Below are 11194 nucleotides of genomic sequence, written 5' to 3' on the forward strand. Positions count from 1 at the left end.
GTAACTAGACTGATGAACACATCCGGACAGATGGAACATGAAAAGTTCTCCTCAAACTAGGAAGGACTGTATTGTGCGTTACGTGTTTAGTTTGCGTGTGTATTAACAGATGGATGCAGACACGAGCGCCTGCATTTATTCATTCTTTTTAACACTCACTCGCGGTAAAACAATGTTTTCTCACAATCAAATACTCAACAATCCTAAAAGTTATGGGCTTGTACACAATGTCTGTGTCAAGGCAATATGTGTTTGCTGTACGGTGTTTGCAGATGAATTGATTTAAATACAACTTATTACCGCTGTATGAGCTGCTCTTTCCCAAATAATTTACCTACGTTATCATTTACCCTTAAACAAGATTTTGTTTTGGAAGGCTTGGATATAGCCTGCTTTGCTGGAGTTTATCATGGTTATTATTTAACGCATGGCATAGCCTACTACACTGTTCATTCATGCAGCCCCTATCGAAAAAATTATTGCAGTTCCGACCTGCCATGGTACGTCAAAATAGCAACACCAACTGCGCTATCCGCTAGTGCACTTAGACCAGGTATTTGTCGGTCAGTTGCGCAACTGCTTTATTGATCTGTAAGATAGCACCATGTATCATTTGCTCTGGAACACGCCTCTGCTTTTCGCCGACATGCCACCCAGGGCGCAAGTTTAGTGGCGCAGGTTTGCTGCGGGGGAAAATCGGCTTTGGGCCGGGTGCAAACTAACAACGACACATGCGTCAGTGTAGAAAGTCAATTGCGCTGGATGCAAGATAGGGCCTGACTTGTAAGCTACCTCAAATGTGTCGATGTGTGTGCTCCTCTTCTTTGTAGAGTCCATATATGTTAGATCTTTAAAAGAGAAAACACAGAGAGCTTTAACTGTGAGTAAGAGCTATGTAAAAACACTTGACTTGACTTTACTTTGCCTAGAACAGGTAATTCCTTGGTGGTTTTAACAACCACTGAAGTTAGACTCGAAACATCAATAACTGAGATACAAATGCTGTTGGGGGGAAATATTGTTCATCCAAAACCTGTTCCCATCAGTAGAGGCGGACCCAAATGTAATTCAATGGACCAATATGTAATTTAAATAAATGCAAAGAGGAGAATGGCAGGCCATTCAGAAGGTGGAAGGGCGATGGCGGAGGACGGAGCTGAGCTGAGCAGGACAGAGGAGGAAGGAGATGAGCCGGCAGGGGAACAGGCAGGTAGAAAAAGGTCACAGGAGAAATCAACCGGAGTACACAGGTCAAGGAGCCGGTGCTATGGATCAAAGCACGGTGGTTGAAACAACGATCTGACGATGCAGTGATGAACCGGGGTAGATGATCTGCAGAGCTGATGAGATGGAGGTGGATAGCAGGTGTGTGGCTTGGAGTCGGTGAAGGTGAGTGATGGCATTCAGGGAGCCGGGGGAATGAACAGTTTGCCACGCCCACCGCAAACAAACACACACACACACACACACACACACACACACACACACACACACACACACACACACACACACACACACACCAAGAAAGGTTGACAGACCGGGGAACACAGGAGAAACAAGGGAGAGGGATAAACAAAAGAAAAACAAGGAATGACAGGAGGCACGGCAGGAGCCTTGACAGACGGTGACTTATTGGCATCACACACATTGCTGTTGTTTTGAAACACACCTCAAGTGGGACTGGTGATGTTTTCTGTGTCTCTCTTCATTTATGGCTGACCCATGATGTCCTGTTTCCAGAGAGAAAGAGAGAGAGAGAGAGAGACATAAAGATGGAGGATTTTTTTTTGAAAATATGGAAGAAAGAGAGAAACAGACAGGGGTAGAATATCTGTCCGCTGTTACTGATAGAAAGTTGAGGAGATCCCTGCCAACGTCCAGGCTCAGTGGACACAGCCTGGCCATAGAGCAAGGCCGTCACAGGCAGACCTGGCTACCCAGAGAGCTGTGTCCATTCTTTCCCCAGGAGAGGGAGACAGAAGCCAACTTCCTACTGCAAAGTATGAGAGACAAGGAACTAAGAGGGGAGGAAAAAGCGAGAGAGAGAGGGAGAAAGAGGGAGATAGAGCGAAGAGGGAGAATGAGGTGAGGACAGAAGAGACAAGGAGAGTGAGGGAGAATGATGGAAGGAGGAAGAGAGAGCGAGGGAGAGTAAGAATAATGTAGCTTTTCTACTGAATAAACATTGAACTCAGAATGTACCGATTCCATTTAATAAATATTGTACTCAGAATGTACCTATTCCACTGAATATAATTGTAGTGATAATGTAGCTATTCCACTGCATAAATATTGTACTGAGGATGTACCTATTCCACAGAAAATGACACCATTCTACTTTTTGTAATTTTTTATTGAAATAAAAATCAAACATACATTTGATTATGCTAACAAAAAAAACAAATACAAACCTTTTTTTAAACTAGACATTTTCAACATTTTCTACTTGCTGCAAACATTTATAAGTTGATATTTGTGAATGTATAAAAACATTCTGTCAATCAGACATTGATCAATATTATATATATATATTGTTATCATGGGTTACATTTTATAATAGTAAGGGTTATTTTCTTCATCAATTTCTCCTTGTTAAAAAACAGCAGTTCAACATTAATGCAGTTCTCTCAGATCTCCCATGGTAGAGATTCTAATTCAGGAAACAACATTAGTTGTTTTGGTAGTCTGATTGTTATATTATCAAACAAAGGTCCTAGTCTGTTTGATTGACAGGTGAGATGATCAAGAGGGCAGAGTTTATACCAGCCTCATGATCACATGGACAGAGGAATGGATAGAGAGGCTCACTAAAGGTGCAGCAGGTAGCAGAGTAGATATGAACCCTGGCTTCCACATCATAGAAGGAGACCAGACCCTCATCATAATCAACAAACACCCCCACCTTCTTGAGCTCAGGTCGCAGAGGGAGACAGACAGCAGGGTTATCATAAAAGACTAAACTATCCTTGTTAAAGTAAAGAATCCAGTAACCCTTCTCAGGGGTCCATGTGGTCACACCTGTTCTGTTGCTGGGCTCTCTGGCCACTCCCAAACACCAGTCAGTCTTGTCTTTAACATGGACCTCAAAGTAAAATCTCCCTGAGAAGAAGCTCTGCCTCGAGAGAACACATATACCATTTGTAAATCTCTTAGGGTTGTCTGGGAGTTTCTTCAATACACCTCCATAATGTACTTGTTTCCCATCCTCAGACAGGATGAGCTTGGGATGAGCTGTATCAGGATCCAGAGTCACATCTACTTAATTCGCTGGACCCTCTTCAGTTCAGCATCACGCAGCTTCTTCATCTCCATGTTCAGTGTCTCCTCCAGCTGCTCCAGGGATCTCCTCAAGGTCCCTACGTATAACGGAGGACGGACCTCCACCGTTGTCCAGTCCCTGGTGTGTGGAGGATTCTTCAGGGATCTGAAGGCCTGGAGGAAGTGGAGGTGGTCTTTATTTTGTGAGAGCTGCTTCACCTCTGAGCTTCTATTGGTCAGCTCTTTTATTTCCTGCTGCAGATCTTTGATGAGGTCTTCAGCTTGTTTCTCTGTTTTTTTCAGTTTCTCTTTAACTGCACAGTGAGGCAGTGAGGACCTGCACACCATCCGCTATCTCTCTGTTTGCATCTTTCTTGCTCAATTCTCCTGTGTCTTTTATCTCCTTAATCTTAAGTTTTCTCTCCTGGATCATCTGCAGAACTTCAGCCTCTATCTTCCCCAGCTTGGCCGTCTTCGCTTCATATTCCTCCTTTAGAGGTACAACAGGATGGGACCTGTGTTCACCCTCTGTGCAGAACTGACACACACACACCTGTTCAGTCTTGCAGAAGAGCTCAATTAATTGATTGTGTTTCTTACACATCCTGTGTTCCAGACGGTCCATAGGCTCAACCAGCTGATGTCTCTTCAGGCCTGCAACTCTATGATGTGGCTCCAGGTGGGTTTGGCAGTAAGAGGTGAAACACACTAGGCAGGACTTCACGGCCTTCAGCTGGGTCCCAGTACAGACCTCACAGGGAACTTCTCCTGGTTCAACACATCGCTGCTTTTTGATTCGTACAGACGTTGTAAACTGAGCAGCCATCCCTGATAAGAGGGTATTTACCTGTAGATCAGGTCTAGTGTGGAAAATCTTGTTGCAAACTGGACATTTGTATCGAACTTGTCCATCCCACAACTTATTAATACAGGTTCTGCAGAAGTTGTGTCCACATGGTGTGGAAACTGGGCTGAACAAATCCAGACAGATGGAACATGAAAAGTTCTCTTCAGACCAGGAACGTTTAACAGAGGCCATCCTAGACGCAGAAGACAAGGTTTAAGTATATCAATTCCATTATATTTTTATTCTTTTACAGAATTATTCCCTCAAAGTTGTGCTGTTTTACTCACCTTGTTGTTGTTTCTGTCTGTCAGACTATTGGTTCCAAAATGCGTTTGCCAACTGTCTGCACGTCGTTGGCTTGGTTTCTATGAACCTTAAGTTTCGTTTCCTGAACAATACGTCCTCTCCTCTCCTCCCCTAACACCTGGCCCCTCCCCCAGGGGTAAACAGTTCACTGACATTTACATTTTCCCAGTGTGACTTACTGTGTAGGCTACTTCAAATGCCATGATGCTTGTTCAAATATGTTAAAATACGTTCAATATTTCAAAGACACAACACAGGGCGAGAGCCGGTGCAAAATCAGAGACATTGTGGTGATTTAATGGTGATTTGTCACTGTAACTGTGAATAAGAGTAATACTATAACAATTGACTTGAATTTCCTTTTCCAGAGGCTGGTATTTTTCTCTTTGGTTTTCATTAGAACAATCCTCTCCCTGCGTGCCCATTTTAAATGTGCTCTTGTGGTTTGTGATTTAATATTGAGTTAACACTGGTAGTTACACAAGGCTCATCTCCCAGACTCTAACCTCATAAAACAGCTGCATCATGTGACTTAGGGTAGGGTAGACGAACCAGACCAACAAGTTCTCTATTCAGAGACATCACAGTCAATGCCAGCGAAGAGCCAGTAAAACAAACCTAAAATATTTGCATGTTATGGTTAGCTTTTACGTGCCAGGGACAAACAGTATGTGAATCGGAAGAGACGGACAACTACTATCGTAGTTTAGTTATAGTTGTTATTTAGGGTTATCAAGGTGTGCACTGATTATCTGAGAATTATTTTACTATTTCTATTCCTTCAAGCCAACTGAATGGGTGGAGTCTGTGTTCCCTCCTGGCTGCGTAGCCAAGCAGGCGACCAATCACCGAACACTCATCTAATGGTGACGGTTCAGCTGAATCAAGCTACAGAGTTATTACAGAACTAGACAATTAAAGACCTTTCTACCTGTCTAACAGCCTTATGATACTCATGACAACAATAACTGGAGCCTCTCTTAGTTACTCTATCACTGTAGCCATTAGTTTGGTTCAAAATGATGAGAAGTGCTCCAGTGTCTAAAGGAGAGAATAAGATTGACATTATAGACAATAAGGTTGCAGTAACTAAGTTACTTGCAATCAAGTTGTAAAGGAAAACCAAACACAATGTTGGAGCTGGACCTAACCCTAACCCATTATCAGAATGTAAAACATGCATTCTGGCTGACGTCTGGTACACAGTATTTTTCCATTGAGGGGCGGGGCTTGATTGCAGATCAGGTTTTTATCGTCGCTGGGGTGGAGCCAGAACATTTGATTGACATAACCTGATTACCCAGAACTCCTAGTATCAGTTAACACGTGTTGTAGCATGTGATTAATAGAAGGTGATTTAAGTGTATATTTACGTACGCTTTTTAAAATGTTATGCATTTAATTTGAGATTTGAACCAGGATGAATCCACAGCATTACTATGTAACCCACTGCATCACCTTTCATCAAACAAAAAACAAGAAAACACTTTTTCTGTTAGGATGGCTGTATGATGTCATCATATAAGGTATTTTTTTTCCCTGTTATACACACAAACACAGGAAACACACACTCACATACTAACAGGGGTATCTACACCAACAACTCAGCATGAAACCAAAGTCAGTCAGTCAGTCAGTCAATCAGTCAGTCAGTTAGTCAGGTCAGGTCAGGCTCTCTCTCTCTCTAGAGAGAGAGAGAGAGAGAAAGAGAGAGAGACACACACACACACACACACACACACATACACCTCTCCTGCTACGTGTAATCTTTAATTTATGTCAATTTTTTGTTTTTTTTCTCGTGTTTCTCGTGAGGCTCAAATGATCGACCAACGTCACCAAACTTTAAAATAACATAACACATGTTAGAAGACAGAATTCTCCTCCTCCTCCCTCGGTGCGGCGGTGGGAACAACTAAAGCGCTACGTGGAGCCCTGTGGTTTGCTTCGGTAGTGCCGGGCAAGGGCGTAGGAACCGGGGGGGACGGAGGGGACGTGTCCCCTCCAATATTGGAGACAGGCGCATTTGTCCCACCTTAAAATTATACCGGGGGGAGAAAAATATTTTATTTTATTTTTAAAGCGCAACACAGCGTCTTGTCACCGCTTCTTATTCTAAAAAACTGGATGATTGAGCAATTAAAGAATTGATTTGATATTTATCAGTTCATTACTGCCATTCAAAATGTTTTTTCCTTTACATTTACAAATGTATCTTTTTAGTAGAATAAAATATATTATATATTATATATATTAACGGATCTGTCAGGTTTCCGATATGTGTCCCCCTCAATGTTAAACTCATTCCTACGCCCCTGGTGCCGGGGAACCCTGAGGTGAGAGACAGAGAGATGGCCACATCTGACCCATGAGCAACACCACACGCTAACCCCCCTTTACCGTAAAGTCTACACAACCGCAAATATTCACCGCCTTCTACCGGCAAACGACGACGTGACTGAACGTTTCTAAACGGCACCTGCTCTAAGTAGCCCACGTGAGGTAATTAAGGACGTCATTAATCAAATAGTGGCACCTGGCTGTAGTTTATACCTTAATCATGCAATGAAATGCAAAATAAAAAGAGAATCATTTCTCACAATATTTAATAAATAGACCAATTAGATGTACTGCAAAATAGGGTTTACGATATACTATGTTAATATGTTTTAGGCTACATTGTGTCAGAACATGAGGAACAAGTCGACGGAGTGAATGTCCACCGTTTGAAGGACTACTGCTCCCCCTGACGATAGAAGTAGCATTCCACATCAGACCAGCGATAACAATATCCAATATTGCTGACCTAAAATGTGATAAAATACAAACAACTGACATAATAAATATATTCAACATTTTTTTGAATATATTTAACAAATGATGATGGGGACAAAATCAGGAATTTCAGAGTAGAGCTGGAGAAAACAAGGTCACAAGGTCAGTGCTGCACAAATGTGCAGCACTGACGGGGGCGCCACAGAGGACACTGGTATTATTACAACTATATGCAAGTAAATTTTGGCGAAATATTGATTCATATTTCTTTTAATTTTATTTTTCGGATTAAATCATCAAATTAAATGAACATGTGGTTTGTTTCTCCATTTTTACAAAATCATTACAAAGTCTTCACCCTATTATCACCCCTCTCATTTGTCATTATTTGGTACAGCCCAAGTCTCACGCTACTGCAGAGCAAAGTAGCCAGGCAGATCGTGGTGAAGCAAGTGGGGGGGGGGGGGGGGGGGGCTCCATAACTGAATTCTGTCAGGGGGCCCAGAATTCCTAGGGACGTCCCTGTTCTAAGGCCACTGATAATGAACCTAATCTACTGAATACACATTGTACTGAGATTGTACCTATTCCACTGAATACATACTGAGAATGTACCTATTCTAGAGAATGTAAGGCATTTTTTATTTAAATTTGAAAAGTGCACAAACATTGAATTGTGTTGTCAAAAAATATTCAAAGGAATAAACAAATATAACTATTTGTTTTCATAAACGATTGATAACGTGATCAAAATTAACATTTCACATTTTCAGCTAACCTAATTTTACATCATTAAATAAAAAAAATAACCATGAAAATCCTTTAGAAACTATATATTGATATATGTTCGATATTGAACATTATAGTGTAACCAGTTATAATGGGTTATATATTTTATAGTACACAGTGTTAGTTGCTTAATGATTTTTCCTCTTGTTAAATGACAGTGAATAGTACGATATGAATGCAGTTCTCTTAGATCTCCCATGGTAGAGATTCTAATTCAGGAAACAACACTAGTTGTTTTGGTTGTTTAATTATTTTATTATCAAACAAAGGCCCGTTTGATTGAGGTGATCAGGGGGCAGAGTTTCTATCAAATTCATGATCATATGGACAGAGTAATGGATAGACAGGCTCACTAAATGTGCAGCCAGTAGCAGAGTAGATATGAACCCTGGCTTCCACATCATAGAAGGAGACCAGATCCTCATCATAATCAACAAATAGCCCCACCGTCTGGAGCTCAGGTCTCAGAGGGAGACGGACATCAGGGTCATCACCAAATACCAACCTATCCTTTTTGAAGTAAAGAGTCCAGTAACCTATCTTAGTGGTCACTATGAAGCGACATTTTCTGTTGATTGACTCTCTGGCCACTCCAACATACATTCAGTCTTGTCTTTAACCTGGACCTCAAATTAAAATCTCCCTGAGGAGAAGCTCTGCCTCGTGAGGGTACATAGACCACGTGTAAATCTCTTAGGGTTGTCTGGGAGTTTTATTCACTGCACCTCCATCATGTACTTGTTTCCCATCCTCAGACAGGATGAGCTTGGGATGAGCTGTATCAGGATCCAGAGTCACATCTACTTCATACTGCTGGACTCTCTTCAGTTCAGCATCATGCAGCTTCTTCATCTCCATGTTCAGTGTCTCCTCCAGCTGATCCAGGGATCTCCTCAAGGTCCCTACGTATGATGGAGGACGGACCTCCACTGTTGTCCAGTCCCTGGTTGGTGTAGGATTCTTCAGGGATCTGAAGGCCTGCTCCAGATCTTTGATGCGGTCTTCAGCTTGTTTCTCTGTGGAACTGAGTTTGCACACCATCGGCCATCTCTCTGTCTGCGTCTGCTTTGCTGCGTTTAACTGTGTCTTTAATCTGCTGAATATTTTTTTGTCTCTCCTGGATCATCTGCTGAATTGTAGCCTCTATCTTCTCCAGCTGGGCCATCTTTACTTCATACACCTCCTTCAGAGGTACAACAGGATGGGACCTGTGGTCACCCTCTGTGCAGAACTGACACACACACACACCTGTTCAGTCTGGCAGAAGCGCTCCAGTAGTTTATTGTGTTTCTGACACACCCTGTCTTCCAGACGGTCGATAGGCTCGACCAGCCGATGTCTCTTCAGGACTGCAACTGTAAGAGGTGAAACACACTAGGCAGGACTTCACAGCCTTCAGCTGGGTCCCAGTACAGATTTACACAGACGTCACAGGGAACTTCTCCTGGTTCAACACATCGCTTCTTTTTTACCCGTACAGGCGTTCCAAACCGATCAACCATCTCTGAAAAGAGGATATTGACCTCTAGATCAGGTCTATGCGTTTTATTTTTCGAGAGAATGAGAGAACTGTCTGCACGTTGGTTGGCTTGGTTTCTTTGAACCTTAAGGTTTGTTTCCTGAACAAAACTTCCTCTACTCTCCTCACCTGGCCCTGCCCCCAGGGGTAAACAGTTCACTGATGTTTACATCTTCACAGTGTGACTTACTGTGTAGGCTACTTCAAATGTCCTGATGCGTGTTCAAATATGTTCAAATACGTTCAATATTTCAAAGACGTAACACAGGCCGAGAGCAGGTGCAAAATCAGAGACATAGTTGTTATTTAGGGTTATCAAGGTGTGCACTGATTATCTGAAAATGATGTTCCATTAATCCATTGCAGTCTTACATAATTTCAGTCCATGGATTTCCTTCTATTCCTTCAAGCCAACTGAATGGGTGGAGTCTGCTTTCCTCCTGGCTCCGTAGCCAATCAGGCGACCAATCACCGAATACTCATCTCATGGTGACGGTTCAGCTGAATCAAGCTACAGAGTTATTACAGAACTAGCTAATTAAAGACCTTTCTACCTGTGTTGTCTGGAGAGCCATATGAACAACAATAAGTGGACCTTCTCTTTACTCTTTCACTGGAGCCTTTAGTTTGGTTCAAAATGATGCAAAATGTTCCAGTGTCTAAAGAAACCCATCCACCCACGAATTAATCAAGCAGGATAATTTTTATTCCTTTCTAACCTATTAATAGGGAGAAAAAAAGGAGAGAATAAGAATTACATTTTGCACAATAGGGTTACTTGCGGTCAAGTTGTCAAGGACAACCAAACACAATGTTGGAGCTGGTCCTAACCCAAACCCTAACCCACCATCAGAATGTAAAACATGCATTCTGGCTGACGCCTGGTAGACAGTAGTTTTCCATTGAGGGGCGGGGCTTGATTGCACTTCAGGTTTTTACCATCTCTGGGGTGGAGCCAGAACATTTGATTGACGTAACCTGATAACCCAAAGCTGCCAGTAACTGTTAATGAAAGCAATAGCCTGTGTTTAATTGAGGGTGATGTGAGTGCATATTTACATGCGTTTTTTAAATGTTATTCACTTAAGTTGAGATGTAGACCAGTATGAATCCACAGCACTACTATGTGTAACCCACTGCATCAAACAAACAATAAAAAACAAGAAAATACTTTTTGGGTACGATGGCTGTATGATGGTCATCATATAAGGTATAGTTTCCCTGTTATAAACACACAAATACAGGAAACACACACTCACACTAACAGAAGTCACCACAACGACAACTGGGCATGAAACCAAAGTCTCTCCCTCTCTCTCTCTCTCTCTCTCTCTCTCTCTCTCCCTCTCTCCCTCCCTCTCTCTCTCCCTAATATCAAACTATATAATAATACTAATAATACATTGGCCACCTACTTGTGGTACAGGGGCGTCTTCTGCAGCAGCTTCTCCGCCAGACCGTCCTCATCGTCCAGCTGCTCGGTGGGCTCCACGATGGCCGGGCGGGGGGTCCTGCCAAGACCACCACAAACTCAACAACCCTAGTATGGATCTGAGCATGGCTCAATTAGGTCTTTCAATTAGGTCACAAATACACACACACACACACAACCATAGCGGAGCCCGCGGCCGGGCTGCGGAGCCCGCGAGGAGGATTGAATTGATCTAGAAATGAAGTCCCTCAATCTTAATTGGCTTAAC

The 11194-nt window shown here is 42.5% G+C and overlaps 1 protein-coding gene across 1 annotated transcript; it reads right to left on the reverse strand.

The window, feature by feature from the left end:
- Window positions 1–2341: 2341 nt before the first annotated feature.
- On the reverse strand, window positions 2342–9016 carry LOC307074240 (pyrin-like; the record flags this gene model as incomplete). Its single annotated transcript, XM_079734259.1, is given in 4 exon segments — window positions 2342–3261; window positions 3264–3595; window positions 4010–4086; window positions 8714–9016. Coding segments are annotated over 4 exon segments (1260 nt in total). The 3' UTR covers window positions 2342–2713.
- Window positions 9017–11194: the final 2178 nt, after the last annotated feature.

The sequence above is a fragment of the Pollachius pollachius genome, assembly GCF_949987615.1.
Source record: "Pollachius pollachius genome assembly, chromosome: 4".
NCBI classification, from domain to species: Eukaryota; Metazoa; Chordata; class Actinopteri; order Gadiformes; family Gadidae; genus Pollachius; species Pollachius pollachius.